Here is a 14,841-nt window from a genome sequence, read left to right as displayed (position 1 = left end):
TGCACATATACAGAAATTATTCATATTGTAGTCTCTTCTTCTCTAGAGAGATTATCAGGTAAAAATGGGTGCTAAAAATCTACAACGAACAATAATAAAATAAAGAACAATGAAATGCAACAGTGTTACAAATAAGATGAGAGATTAATGCTGCAGAAATCTGGTGATTTAACATACAGAGAAGTTAAATTTACATTTTTATTCAAGTTTACTATTTTACGGCTGAGTTTATTTGTAAGGTGATGGCTTCACATTAGAGTCTGAAACTTTAAACTGCATTCATTTAAACATGAAATTAAATCGCTTTAGTTTGTCAGCAGATCAAAGTGAAATTTATTTTATTGATGGAACAGGTGTTGATGTGTGCTCTGTGCTCTGGTAGCTGCATATCCAGGAGTTTAAAAGAGACTTAACAGCATATTAGAATCGACTAAAGTAACATTTAGACATTTTCAGGATCAACACCTGGAGACTCACAAGACAATGCAAGAGTCACAGAATCGATGTTGCACTTAAAACGTGCTGTAAATAAAAGAATCGGTGAAATTTTGAACATAACCTCCTGATGTTCAGCACGAGTTACCATGGTGATTTAGCCAGGTTAAAGAGTGGCGCTTCTGACTTTAAGCTCACTCCACGTAGCTCGCTAACTCTTTCACGTCGTTTCATAGCACAACCCTCTAGTAAGAATCGTAATGCCAACACAGAAGCATCTTAAACCTTCTTTCTAATGACCAATAGGCAGCGACGACTCTGGCTGCAAAAAAAAGTATACATATATAGGAAAACATCCCTCCTGCTCCTTTTATCCGTGACCTCAGTAAACACTTTCCTGTCAAGGCTGAGGATACAGCCGTCTTACAGTGGCACTGAGAGCTTTGAATGCACTGCAACTCCACAAACACAGAGAAATAAACAAACCATCTTCACTAATGTGACAGCCCATTGCGCATCATTTATGCTGCAAAGTGTGAAAAGCGAACCACATACTGGAACGTGCTGCAAATATACAGAAAAACTGTTAGTAGCAACCAAAAAAAAGCACTGTTGTCGAGTACTAAAAACTGATGAACATGGTTAGGTACAGGCTTGATGTTGCCATGGTGACACATGAAACGACTGACTCGACTACCTAGCAGTGTGCAGCTAAATATTCTGTATTTGAACACCTAAAAAGTTCATATATTTCCCACATAGCAGCCTGGATCATTTTGCATTGTGGAGAAACACAGAACGCTGGTCATTTAGTTGGAGATGGAGAGCAGCACACACTGTCCACAGTGTCCATTACGTTGGTCACCTCTGGCCCAGAAGCTGGCTTCAAAGAAAGGGGGCCTCATCCAACAGGCTACACTTTTTCTCTTCTTCTTTGAAGCTCCTCTTTTGATCAGTTCTCTTATCCCGTCCCCACCCACTGTTTGGTTCACAAAAACGGCAAATGAATCAACTCTCAGCAGAGAGAGAATTTGTCAGCCAGAAGAGAGGCAACAAATGTGTTTTTGAAATGTCTGGAACATATTTTAGTCACAGTCACCGAGACACACGTATTATAAAATACACACAGCCACAAAAGACGCTGTTTGAGTGATGATGAGTGATCTCTGTATGGGTTCCCTGTCTCCTGGAGGGGGAGAGGAAGACTTGATGGGAGAGCTACTTCAGGTAGAAACACAAGTAAACCCGGGTGGAATACAACAATGTTCTTTGAGACTGAGACAAGCCAGTTGGGATTTTATGTCTTTTTGACCCTTTGAACTGCAAAAGTCTTGCACATTTGACTCCCTTGTATTTTTCAGACTTTGACCCTTCTCTGATCTCACAAGTTCACTCAGAATATGATGCAACGGGATACAACATGTTATCAGAGCTGCAACATGTAGTCGATAAGTAGTTAAACAACATAAAAAAAGCAGTGTTTCCTTTTATTACATTTTAGCAGACAGAATTTAGGTTTTGGACTATTAATCAATCAAGACAAGACATCTCTTTGAGCTTTGGAAACTTTGATGTCTACAGTTTTTGTAGAATATAATGAACTGATTCATTAAAAATTAAAATATTCATTAACTGCAGTCCAACATTATACTATATATAACATCAGCCCACTCTTGTCTTCTATTGTCAAGCTCACTTTTGATGCTCGTGTGCCGATTTTGGCACTTTAGTTGGGCGGGCAGGGTCCACATGGGCACCCTGACTGTTCTACGGCTATGCAGTCTCACACACAACCAGCTGTGATGCACTTTATTTTTAAACTTTTCATCAGTTTGAACTACAATAGCTCGTCTGTTTAGACCACATGGACCATTTCTGACCAATGACCATGTCGGTGGTTCACCACTGTAATTTCTTTGGACCAGTTTTGATAGATACTGATTACTGCAGTTTAGGAGACGCTCTGACCCAGTCGTCTGGCCATCACAGTCTGGCTCTAGTCAGACTCACTCATACCCTAACGCTTACCCGTTTTTCCTGCTTCTACCACATCAACTCTGAGAACAAAATGTTCGCTTGCTTCATTAGTTTCAACTTCAGTACCATACAGTTTTTTGCCGTCATGCTATGTCATTAAAATGTATCACTGAGAATATATCTGCAGAGAAAGAGGGTGAATAGCTTTATCCTTTATTATGACATCTCCGTTACGTCCACGCTCCACTGCTGAAATATACGTGGTGCTTTTAATGAGGTTCGCCAATCAAGCTGCTCCTTTTCTGACCTTTCGGTGATAAACAGCTGCTCTGCCCGGGCTTCTGTTTTCTCTGCAGTCTAGACAAGCACTTTGATTATATTGACCAGTCCAATCCATAAGGAAAACCTTGAGCTGCCCAGAAGAGGCATCACTTCATAACTGCAAGTCAATGCATAACTGCAAAGACGGCAACACACACACATACACATACACACACACACACACACCCGGGCCATCCTCTGCAAACATGCCTCTTCCACACCTCGCTCAGACGTGACGTGTCCCATTTTAATGTATCACAGGGGTTAGCCGGATCACCTAGCGCCGGATTCATCTCTCCCCCTGCAAGACCGTCTGTGTCTTGATATAGTAAACCACAATAGGTATTGAAAACAGCAGCGGGCATCTACCTGCAGCAGGCCCTTTAGCAGCACAGGGAGAGTCTAAAGATTATGTAAAGTAATTCAGTGAGTGATGAGAGAGGAGCAGGCCACCACTGACAGCAGGTTTAGCAGGTATGTAGGTCACACAGGGGGAGGCCTTTTTTGCATTTTTCCCTTCCGTGTCTATTTTTGTGTTGTCTCCCTCTCTTACTTCTTTACTTAATCAGTTATTCACTTATTCCTTTCATCTCTTTGCATCACAGTGTTCTGGCTCTTTTTACAAAAATCCACTCTGTTGTCTTCTGACAGACGGTGGTGACTTTCTCGCACTACCTTGGACGAAATGGGTAATAGAAAAAGACTAAAAAGAGAGATTAAGGAGAGACTTTGCCAATGGAGACAACATTTTTACTGGCTTTCGTGTTTCTTTCAAACCCTTTGCATTATCAAAGGATTGCCACTGGTCATTTTTGTAGCATATCTGAACCCCTTTCTTCTCTTGCCATCGCTGGCTGCCTTCTAATCATCTTCACTTCTCCCCGAGTAGTAGCTTAACCCCAAAGCAGATGGTGTCCTGTTCTCTTTTCACTCATTCGGAGTACTTTGTGTTTTCTCATCTTGTCAAGCATGGCCCAGGCCTCTGTAATGAGTTTGGGCCTTTTCAGTCTGTTTAGAGGACCCTGACACAACTCGGAGCCGCCCCACCGCAGCCACCACTGCAAGGTTACCCAAACCCGCAGGGGAGCACAATGCTACTTAGTGTCCACAACCCCTTGGCCTTTTCTTGGGGAGAAGAAAGGCAGAATATTAATGAAGACTCTTGGCTTTTCAGGAGGATAGCAGTAGAGAGGGGCGGTCAGTGTTTACTGAACAGGCTTGTTTTCATCTCCCTAGCCCGCAGGTCACAGCTCAATGCTCTTTAATTGGCTCAGATTGTCAGACAGTGTTCCATCTCATAGAAAAGAAAACTCTAGCTATCAAATGCTGCCTCCAGCACCACCACCACCACCCCCTACTGCCTCCCTTTACAAAATCCCCTCCTCTTTTTACTGCTTTGAGAGTGGCAGCTCATGCAGCTAAGCTATTTCCACAAGCATGTACTACAAACTTAAAATTAACATATGAAAATGGGTTGCTTTCCACATTTACCAGCTCATTAGTTCTTTTGGTTGGGCACTTGTTGAGCTCCACCCGTTCTTGTTTTGCCTGAGCAGGGATGTCTTTAATTATCTTTGCAGTAGGCATATCAGACCCAAAGCTATTAGCCCATGCAAAGTTCAATGAGGGACTCTTTGATACTTGTTAAATATACATAACTCAGGACAGACCAGGCCCCAGTCCCCCGTAGACCACCCAGTTTACATTCTGAAAATAATTTTCCTCTCATCCCCCTGAAAAGAATAGAGCGCCCACAGATACTGGCATCGACCTTGACATTTTCCTTCTTTTTTCTCTCAAGATAACGTGCCATTGAACAAGCGGTGGCCCTCCAACTGCATCACAAAAGCTCCAAACAACAGACTGAACTCAGGCAAAATAGAAGTACTTAATGCACTCAGTGCAAGACGTCGTGCATTCTCTAGTGAACCGTTCATGTGCTGATGGCTTTCAGTTGTTCCTAGACCGATATTGCCATGGCTCATGTTCATTGTTAGAGTGGAAGCAGCTGGACACCTGTGTGATCTGCTTGGGATCAAAGCTCCGAGATGTGTTCAGACACAACAGACCAGCCTGCCATGCCATGCTTTAAGGATCAAATGAACAGAAGAAATTCTCCTAAGGGAACTGACACTGTAGAGCGCAGACACTTCTACACCTCGATCGATTTTTTTTCTTTTCTCTTTCGTTTTTTTTTTTTAACTGCTCAAGATGACGAGATTAAAAAAGACTGTGAGATGTCCTGTGGCTAAAGGACAAAGGGAACCTCCTGTTCTGCTCACGGCTCCTGTCTGGAACATTAAACAGAGACGGTTCCCATGCTGCTATGTGGGTGACCCATGGGGACTGCCTCCCTTGCGAGCTGGCTGAGTTGGAATGACAAGACCATTAAAAGTTGCGCAAAAGCAGAAATGCTGGTGGTCATGACAAACACCATTTAACAATGATGAGTACACTTATCACACAAAAGCTACAGCTAATCAAAAATCTGTCTCCTATTCAAACATTGTTTTCACATTTTAACTCGTCGTTGCTGCAGTTCAAACACACTTCCTGTCGTCGCTGAATATTGTGCTGCGGTATACTAATGCTGACCAACAAAACGCTAACTACCGCTTGTCTAATAAATGAATGGAAGGTGGGGGGATGTAATTTTCTGCTTGTCTGCATGCGAGGGTGACTTATGCCCAACTCTCTTCCTTCCTCTCCCTTCTCTCATGTGTGGAAATGTGAGCGCATGCAGTTTTCCTCCTTCTTGATGGGTTTTCTCTCCAGGATGTTTTTAACTGAACTTCTAAAAGGCTGAAATGACAGAAAAAAATGTTAAAGAACTTAAAAGTTAGTTAACGTTTGAAATGTTTCTGATATTCTGGGTGACCTCTGCCCATCTCTAAATTAGTCCGGCTTGATCTCCGTCTCCCTCGTCTTCACCAAAACACGATGATATCATGACCGATAATAACTGATTACAGTTCAAATATGTGCAATCAGATCAAAAACCCTTTTGGAAAATCTCATTACCAGTCACCTCATCCAAGTTTGCCGGTCTCAGTGAAGTCGAGTCTCTCTTTTGCACGCCCTCACTCATAAATTTGGGGTCGCTCATCTGTTGGGATGGCAGATTTTGTCACCTAATGTAAAGTCTTTCATGCATAATTGATCAGTAATTCCAGTTATGACAGCACATCTGAAAACTGCTGTGCTGATTAAAGAAGCAGTGCATTTGTCTAGTTCGGTGTCTGGGATTAGAAAAAAAACCCCACAAGAGATGTCAGTGTGTTGTAATAAAAACATCATAAAACATCAGACCGTTGACCTATGGCCCTGAAGCATTACATACTAAAATGATGTATATTATTATCTTCATCCATAAGATTGGAGCATAACTGGCAGAAATCTTTGGCTTCTATAAGCTATGAAATCTTTACATTTTAAGATTTGTTCATGCGGTGTGGAATTGTTGCGAAAATTAACTAAATTTGCTAACAAGCTGACAGACAGACAGTAAATAAGATTACAGATGTATTTGAATTATTCCTATGATAATGTTATCGTGAATGAGCCTCGTGGCCGTGATCGTTCGAAAGTAAAAATCTGATCTCTCGACAGCCCTGACGTGTTCTGCTTTCTTCACAAAACAACACAAAGTGGCTTTTAGTAGAGCTGAAAGAGAATTAAGAGACCTTGTTGCGCAAGTGTAGAGGACAAGTACATTAGAATCTCTGTTTTATGAAACAGATGCCTCGCAGGTCCTCAACTGGCAATTTTATTAAATGGCAGCAGCAAAACACCAGTCTCGGTGTCTGAGGTGACTCCTGCATCCTGGCCTTCCAGCCAGAGTACAAAGAAAAAGACCAATTTCCTCCTACAACAGGACAACGACCCAAAGCGCAGCTCCAAGCTATGCACGAAGAATTTCGAGTGGAAGAAGTCAGCTGATAAGCAATCAGCAGAGAGGCCAGCACAGTCACCAGCTCTCAATTATTTTGCCCTCTTTCTGTAGACTCACATTAACCCATGTACATACAAATTCTGCAACCAGGGCTGAATGCTCGTAATTTACATACCAGCATGGAGGCTGGGGGTCACCATCAAGGACCCCTCAAGTCCTTGGTATTAAAAAACATTGCTGTAAGCTGTCCACTTTCCCTGCTGAGGGAGTAGTCAATTCACTCTGTTTTTCTTCTATTTTTCTTATCTGCCCTCTGTGGACTGTGCTTCTCCTTCACCAGAGGCCCATTTTTCTTCTCCCCCCCCCAAAAAATCTTGTTTATGTGTTTACCACAACACCCTCAGATGCTCCTCTAAATGATAGCCCTTTCACTGTCAGCACACAGGAGTCAAATTAGAGAACGAGACAAACCAATGCTGCTGTTCCCTCCGAGCTTCAGTCAGAAAGAAGCTGAAGCCACAAACAACTGAAAATCTGAACTTTTTTTCCTTTGTTTTGATCAGTGTTGGGTATCGAAAGGGGAGGAGAGGAGGATGCTACCCTAGCTCTAAGACTGTGTTGTCATTACCTAGGAGAGAACAAAAAAGGAGCATCTGGAATGAGGCCGCCGCTTCAGTGAGCTCCTGCTGCTACGCGTAGACATGCTAAGCTAGTTCATACGACGGAGGCTGTGTTCCAGTGTCGGGCACATTTCCCATGTCTCGCCATCAGCTTTAATGCACATAGAGATTATGTGGAAAAGCGTTAATGAACAGCATATCATTTGATGCGTATGCATAATTAATTACTTCACTATTGATGCCATACGGGTAACACATCCAAAACACATCTGGCACAATGTGCGCGTCATGCTTCCTGTCAGTTTAGTCTATTACAGCAGGAAAATCTGCTTCTTTGATTAATTTATAATAAGCCAGAAGACATTAAAGGGAAATTCTGGGTTATTTAGAGCTGCTTTCCTTTTCTGGTTATTTTTCATCTGGATGAGTCATTTGGTTCTGATAGCGTTTTACTTAAAGTCACGTCTGGGATCTGGGGACAGACTGGCAAAAAATTCAAATTAAGTTTTAAATAAGTTCATTTAAGCCAGATAATTTAAACCAATGAGCACTTGGAGGAGAAAAAAAAACAATTTGAAGCGCACTTGTCGCACAGAAAAAATTGCTGGCAAGCACAAACGAATCAAGATTTGTAGTCTACATATGGTGCGTGCGTTGCTATTTTCCCACATCAATTATGCTCCTAAGTATAATTACGTTATTACTGATAGAAATCACAGGCATTGTGCCAAAGCAATAAAAAATAACATCCAAGTTATAAATAACCAGAAGATAAAAAGGACATAATATAATTCCAAGGCCGTTTCCATGCCACAGATCAAACGGTAAAAGAAAGCAGGGGGATATTGTTGTTGCTTCATCCTTCCTGCTTTTCTGCAGTCCTTGAGTCCCGGTGGTGTCTTGGAGAGGAGAAATTTATCCCAATATGTTGCAACAGATTAAATCAGTTTTATACTGAAGAAGCAGTATAATGGATTTTCTACACAGCTGACAGAGTCCTAGTGAGACAGCCAGCGAGGGAAAGCTATTGTGCAATGCACAAACTTTCATCTCGCTTTGAGGACCTTAGATGACTGCAATTACAACCGTGAGTGTATAATGACCTCAACCGCAGCCTTGTTCCTCTGAACATACAGAACACTGGAGCAGCCTTAGACTCCATGGTTGCTTCTATCATGCCGAAGCAGTTGTATTTGTTTACATTATCACCAGACTGCCTGGGGAGTGTGGTTATTTTTATGGCCTGCTTTGTTTGGTTGATTGCTGTTGCAAAAGGGGGAAGTGCGGAGGTTTGCTCTGGGAGTGACTACGAAGGAGTTGTGCGACTACAGAGGTAACGGGGAGGATAGACGGGGAGAAGGAAGCGTGTAGAGGAGGGTTGGGGGCGTCTGTGTGTGTGTGGTGGGTGGATGTTGGGGGGGGTCTCAAGCTGCCTTATGGGAACGGTGGTTTGTAATTAATTTTGAATGCATCTCTCTCCCTTCTCAGATTTTGTTTTGTTCTGTTTTGAAGTGTTACACTTCAGGAAGGCGCTGAAATTCCAGGCTTGAGAGTTTAAGCATCAGGATAAATGGAAATGTTTGCTCATGAAATCCTGGACTGGTTCCAGGATGATCGACTCTGTTGGTTATAAAGTAATTTGACAAAAGCACAAAGAGTCGCTGAATAATCCTGCATAATGGCTGCGTTTACTCAAACTTGAGTCTGTTTAACCGTATCTGCATGCACGAATCGACTTTTAGAATAGCTAACATGTGCGTATTTGTGTGTCCTCCATGTTACAGATTCTCAGACGAACGACACTGGCACCAGCAGTGGAGGTGAGCCGAGATTATGCGTTTTCAGAGTAGAGACTCCCTAACAGCCTGACAGCCACATCCCTTCCTCAATTTCTTCCCTTTTTCCACAACACAGTACATATTAGCCTTTGATTATATAAAAGATGTATTTAAATTTTAGAGCTGGGAAGCTGCAGACAGCATCAGAAGTCAGTTTTGTAATGAATTCACATATAAAAAAATCATTATGAGATGTTCGCATAATCTTCAGTCCTGATCTGAAGCCGTCTCTCTTAGCTCCACTGTAACTACAAACCGAACTCAGACTCACAAGCTTGGCGAGGCAGCGCTTGTTTAGGTATATTGATGCTTCTTGGCACAGTACAGTGGGAAGGGCTGCCTGATTTTCATGGCCTCTTGTAATATTTCGCCGCTCTCCTTTCTTTTACTCCCTTCTAGGAGAGACGAACGATCCTGTCGAGGACTCAGAACAAGCTGATTCAACTCTAACTCAGTCCAAAGGTAAAAGCTTGAAAGAAGCACTCACACCCGCTTACTGGCTCACACTGATGTCACACACATCTCTATAAGTGGATTCTTATTAGTGGCCACAGCTGCTGAATTAAAATTCACTTCTTTTCGAGAATCCTCCGCTGCGCACAGCCAAGTGTTACCCAGCTTCACCCTACTTGTCTCCATTCCCCCCCCACCCCGTCTGTCTCCATCTCCTCGTCTCTGTAGGGGCGGGCAGCAGGCAGTTTGTACGTGCTCCTTCAGGGCCAAATGCATTTGTAAATCCTCTGTACCCATTTCAGGTCTGCAACTATAACCCTGATATTTTAGTATACGCGCGTCGGCACGTCTTTGGAGATTGAGTATGATGAATTACCTGCACCCTCAACTATTGGACATTTAATAAATCAAGTGTGCAAAGCATATTGTTTTAACATGCAGCCAAAACAGACTGTAGGGGTAATAATAATGCCAATAAATCATATCTGATAAGGATACTACACTGGTGTTATCCTCAGGTCTTCATTGAGATTTAGGCTAATAAGACAGCATATAATTTGAATGTAGTCATCTATAGAGAGTGCTATTAATTCCTGTGAACACGCTTGTTCTCTGTGTGGGTCCAAAGAAGCGATGAGCCAAAAAAGAAAAAAATGGCTTTCGGATTTGGGCGTCGTATAGTTTCCAGGTAGAAAAAATTCATTAAGCAACTGCTACGAACAGATTGTTGGGGTTGAATAAATAGGACAGGGAAGCAGCATATGAAATAACTTGGCAGAGGTAGGCGGGTTGGTGTAGAAAGGAGAGAGCTTAAACAATGCCAGACAAAGCAGCCAGGAAAAGGGGAAAAAAGCCTGTTGCTGAACAACCGTGTGCATCAGGGTGGGACTGTGTACGAGGGAGATGGTTAGTTCATAGTGTGCCGTTAAAATTAGCCAGAGTACAACATCAAAACTTACTGTATGACATTTTTAGAGCAAAGTTGATGGGTTGTTTTATCTTCAAACACAAAAAACCCCACACAAAAATCACGTCATTTGCGGTGAAATGGGAACAGAGGAAACGGATCTGCCTCGATGTCTCTGTCTACCGCACGCAATTTTTCGAGCATCACTGAGCTGGATTTTGACAAAGCTTTGAGTTGTTATAAAGTACGTGTCGTCCCTGTTTACTGGCATTTACAGATTAGTGCTTTTGTTTCATTTGACTTTTATTTATGTACTCCTTTACAGTCTAATGCAATCCACAGCCAGAAATCTTGAACTCCTTCCCCAATGAAGACCTGCCCTTTACCCTTAATGATGATCAGTATATATCAATAAAGACGTGGTTTGATGACCAACAGTTTTGGGGTTTTTCCACTAACTTCTGATGATGATGATTCTGATTACGCCAAAAAAAAAAAAACCCGTTCAGTTTAGAAAAGAGCTTCAAGGGTTGCTCCTAGTACGCCTTAAAGACAGAGTGTTGAGGAAATGTCTTGTTATTTGTTTCCATCTAGGCGCTGAGAAGAAAGAATGACCAGCTGAAGGGAAGACAATCAGCCTCATCTGACAGCCAGCAAACTGTGCGACGGCCACACTGGTGTCAGCCTGGCCCATGTCAGTATGGGCTCTGACACTGGCCCAGGAAAACCAGTTACTCACAAGATGCTCACATTCCCAACTTTACTTACCCTCCCCTCTCTTGGTTAAACTATTCATCCCTGAAATATGTATGTACTATATGTATATGTATGTACAAAACCTTACTTATAGGACTTGAACATATCAACCAGAAAAGATGAGCCATACCTCACTGTGTGTTAGAGTCATACATCATTCTGCCCGCAGGGTGCAATGAGATAAACCAGGTTCAAGTCTTGCTATTTGATAAACCCACTGTGAGAGCATGGCGAAGCTGTCAGAGGACAACAGCCACAGCTCCTACATGTTGACACTCCCGGCTGGGTGATGCTAAACATCAACCATCCTTTTTAGTTTTTACTGACGCCACCAGTACAGTCACGATGGCACTCGGTAGTGGGACGACAGCCTGCATTTGTAATCTGCTTTGGAGTGCAACACACTGACACCTGCCATGTCTCCTCACACACCGCCGCAGCTTCGATTTCCATTCTTTAGTCAGATCGGCCAATGCCCCGATTCACGTTGTGGTCTGTGAGGCGACGTGCCGCTTGCCAGGCCTTTCATCTGAACATCACTAATCAAGTCTCATCTCCGCTGCTGCCGTGACTGCAGCTTTACTCATTTTAACCAGGAAACTGTTCATTAACGCCCGTGCACATAAACGAGGATGTGAGTGTCTTTTCAACAAATCGATTTGAGTCTTCTTTTTTATTTCCCCCCCCTCCCCTTTCCCTTTTCTTTGCCATTTCCAGTGCATGCCAGGAAATTGCTTTGAACTTCACCTACATAAACAAGAATTGCAGTCTTCTTCGCTTTCGCTTGTCTTCTTACCAGATTGTCTATAATTGTATTGAATGAATCTGCCTTATTTCATATCAAATTACAAAAAAAACCCATCACAATCACAGACCTGAGGAGGAGATGTATGAGTTCTTGGTTGTGTATTGCTTGCAGATGATTTGTATTTTTAAGTACATGTAATGGCTAACACCTGTTTTTTTTTTCTTTCTTTAATTTTTAAAAAAGGGGTTTTGGTTTGTTTCAAATGTTGGTATGAGTCATTAATTATTTTCAGTGGTGCCATACTAAAGATCAGAGAAATTGCAGTTCTTAGAAATGATGCCTTCATACTTTGATGTTTGCTTTGCTAAATTATAACAAAAAAAAACAACTAATAAAGTTTAAGGTGGAAGCAATGGGTCAGCTTTTAATGTACCTTGTTTTGTGTCTTGATTTGTTGCCATCGTCATGACAGCAGCGTATGTTTTATTTTATTCTAATAGCGACCAGCACAGTCGGTTTCCTCTCAGCTGTGTGCGAAATTCAACAACTGTAACAGAGCAATCAGTCGTGTGTCTCTGGGCAGTCAGAAACAATTAGTCTGTCCTTTGATCTCCTGCATGCTCACTCCCTGGCCCTCAGGCTCTCCCTTGTATCAAACGAGACAAGATATCTGGCAGAACCTCTAACCCCAGAGCCCTCCCACCCTCTGAGAAACGCCTGAGACCTCACAAGGAGCTTGTTACCACAGTCTCAGCAGCTCTCCAGAGCCGAACTTATCAAAGAAGCTCTTATCTGCAACAAAACCAGAACATATATAAACAATTAGTCGCTGTGGCCACAATTCAAAACCTGAAAGTGGTCCTCTTGGCTACACAGCACCTTATACTTAAACTCACCTTTATTTGAATTTCTGCTGCACACTTAACGCAAAATCACGTGACTGCCTGACACATACAATGCTGCAATGAGAAAAAATACATGCACACAATAAAACACAGACTTCAACTACAGTACAGGAATGTGCAGAACTTTTGATGGTTTTCGGATGGTATTACATGGTAGCTCAAAATCTGATGGTACTTGTCATAGTTCCATCAATGTTGACACATTACTTAGCATACCTCAGCCTTTTCTCCCTGCTTCCCTTCCTTATGAATGGCTTCTCGACAGCCACCCTTCCACTGAGGCCGTTTCTGATGAAGCTTCAGTAAACAGCAAATGGATCAGCTGAAGTACCAGATGCATCTATCTGATCCTGTGTCATGTCTTTGGTGGATTTCTCCCTATTTCTTAAGGACGCGATTTTTGGATGCTGTTCATCTGCTATAGATACATTTTTAAAGGCTGTCGCTTCTTTTGTCCTCCAATTGTCCAGTTTCCTTATTTTTATTTAGTATGCTTAGATCTGCCAGGTTTTCAGCTAATAGCTCCTTGGGAATCACCTTGCGGTACAAAAATACTATTTTATGCTTGTCAAACTGTGTTATGTTTGGCATTTTTCATAGATTCAACTAAGAAATGAGAACTAATTAATTTTCTTGACAGACTGGTTTTAAAGTGCCTAAAGATACAATTGCAAATTGGTTCTTTGCTAAGTTGTCTATTATATGTAGACACAGCACAGGTTCAGCACTTGAGTTAGGAGCCTTTTTATTCTTGAATGATTCATATGTCAGTGTTAAGTGGATTTAAAAACAAAAAATTCCTCTGAAAATCATCTGGTACAAGGACTGGAATGGAAGTGAGTGGCAAAAGCAGCCAAAAGAAAGCCTGGAGAACTATCTCTCAATACCACTTTAAACATTACAAGAAGGTCGGGCTAAAAATACAAAGCAATGAGGAGTGGCTGAAGACTTTTGCACAGTACTTTTTGTCCAATTTGAATCAAATTTGCTGACTTAATGGCACCCCACATATTAAAAGTTAGATGTAGCCACTGTGACATCACCCACTGGTGTGTGTGGACCTGCATGCTGAAGCTTCTTTGGACCCAGAAGTGAGCACATTTAGAAGAGAAGAGGAAACTGAAAGTAATTACCTTACACTAGGTCAGGAAAGTGCACAGCACAGACATAGGTGCCTGCTAATCCGAGCTAATTAACACACTAATAAATCAGTCAGCAAAATTCGAGCATAGACAAGCTATACCAAATAGTGACACAGTGAGCAATATTTTTGTTCACGTTCTTAAAAAAAACACCACACTACAAACAGTCGGTACAGTTCATTAACTTGAATTAGCTGAGGTGAAGTCTCAAGTCAACACATAATTGCCAAATAAAACGGTCATGCCACTTACTGATGCAAAACCTTTTGCCTTAATGAAATCTAAAGGAGTGAATCATGAAAAATCTTACTTCACCTCCCTAGACACCCGTCTGATTCACCAACGCCAGGTTTCCATATAAATTCACAAGCAAGAGTACCAGTATGGCAGCTTTGTGTGGTTCAGTGTAAATAAGCAAAGCTGTTGTCTGAATACCATTAAGACAGTGTTTTTATAAAAAGAGCTATAGATACATGAAAGGAGAAAATACCCAGCCACACTCAAAACCTCTAAAAACTGAACAAACCACTGTTTTGATTTGATTACCCTTGGTACTCAGAAAGGGGGACATCTACTGTTACTACTGTGACAACAAGCATGTGAGGTATAATTACAACTACTTTGCTAGGCGGCCACCAACTTCCCAAAAGGAAACAAATTCTTGCATGTTTCATTACCCAACAGAAATGGGCATTCATCAAGAGCTGTTGGCTTTGCTGATTTACGCTGTAATCCAAGCACGAAACAGAATGATAATTAGACAAGAAACAAAATTTGGAGGAGACAACACAGGCTGCTGCAAAGAGCTTTAGGTGGGGAAACTTTATGAGTGCAAAGCGGAAAAACT

General features: G+C 42.0%; 1 protein-coding gene across 1 annotated transcript in view; it reads left to right on the top strand.

The window, feature by feature from the left end:
• macrod2 (mono-ADP ribosylhydrolase 2) overlaps positions 1-12,360 on the top strand; it is a 414,494-nt gene extending 402,134 nt beyond the window's left edge. The window contains exons 16-18 of the mRNA XM_063492022.1: positions 9,030-9,065; positions 9,483-9,545; positions 11,038-12,360. Coding sequence (XP_063348092.1) covers positions 9,030-9,065; positions 9,483-9,545; positions 11,038-11,057 — 119 coding nt within the window. The 3' untranslated portion in view covers positions 11,058-12,360. The remainder of the gene's footprint in view (positions 1-9,029; positions 9,066-9,482; positions 9,546-11,037) is intronic.
• Positions 12,361-14,841: the final 2,481 nt, after the last annotated feature.

Source organism: Pelmatolapia mariae, linkage group LG13, assembly GCF_036321145.2.
Source record: "Pelmatolapia mariae isolate MD_Pm_ZW linkage group LG13, Pm_UMD_F_2, whole genome shotgun sequence".
NCBI classification, from domain to species: Eukaryota; Metazoa; Chordata; class Actinopteri; order Cichliformes; family Cichlidae; genus Pelmatolapia; species Pelmatolapia mariae.
Note: the sequence above shows the minus strand (reverse complement) of the source record. Positions and strands in the feature narration are given on the sequence as shown.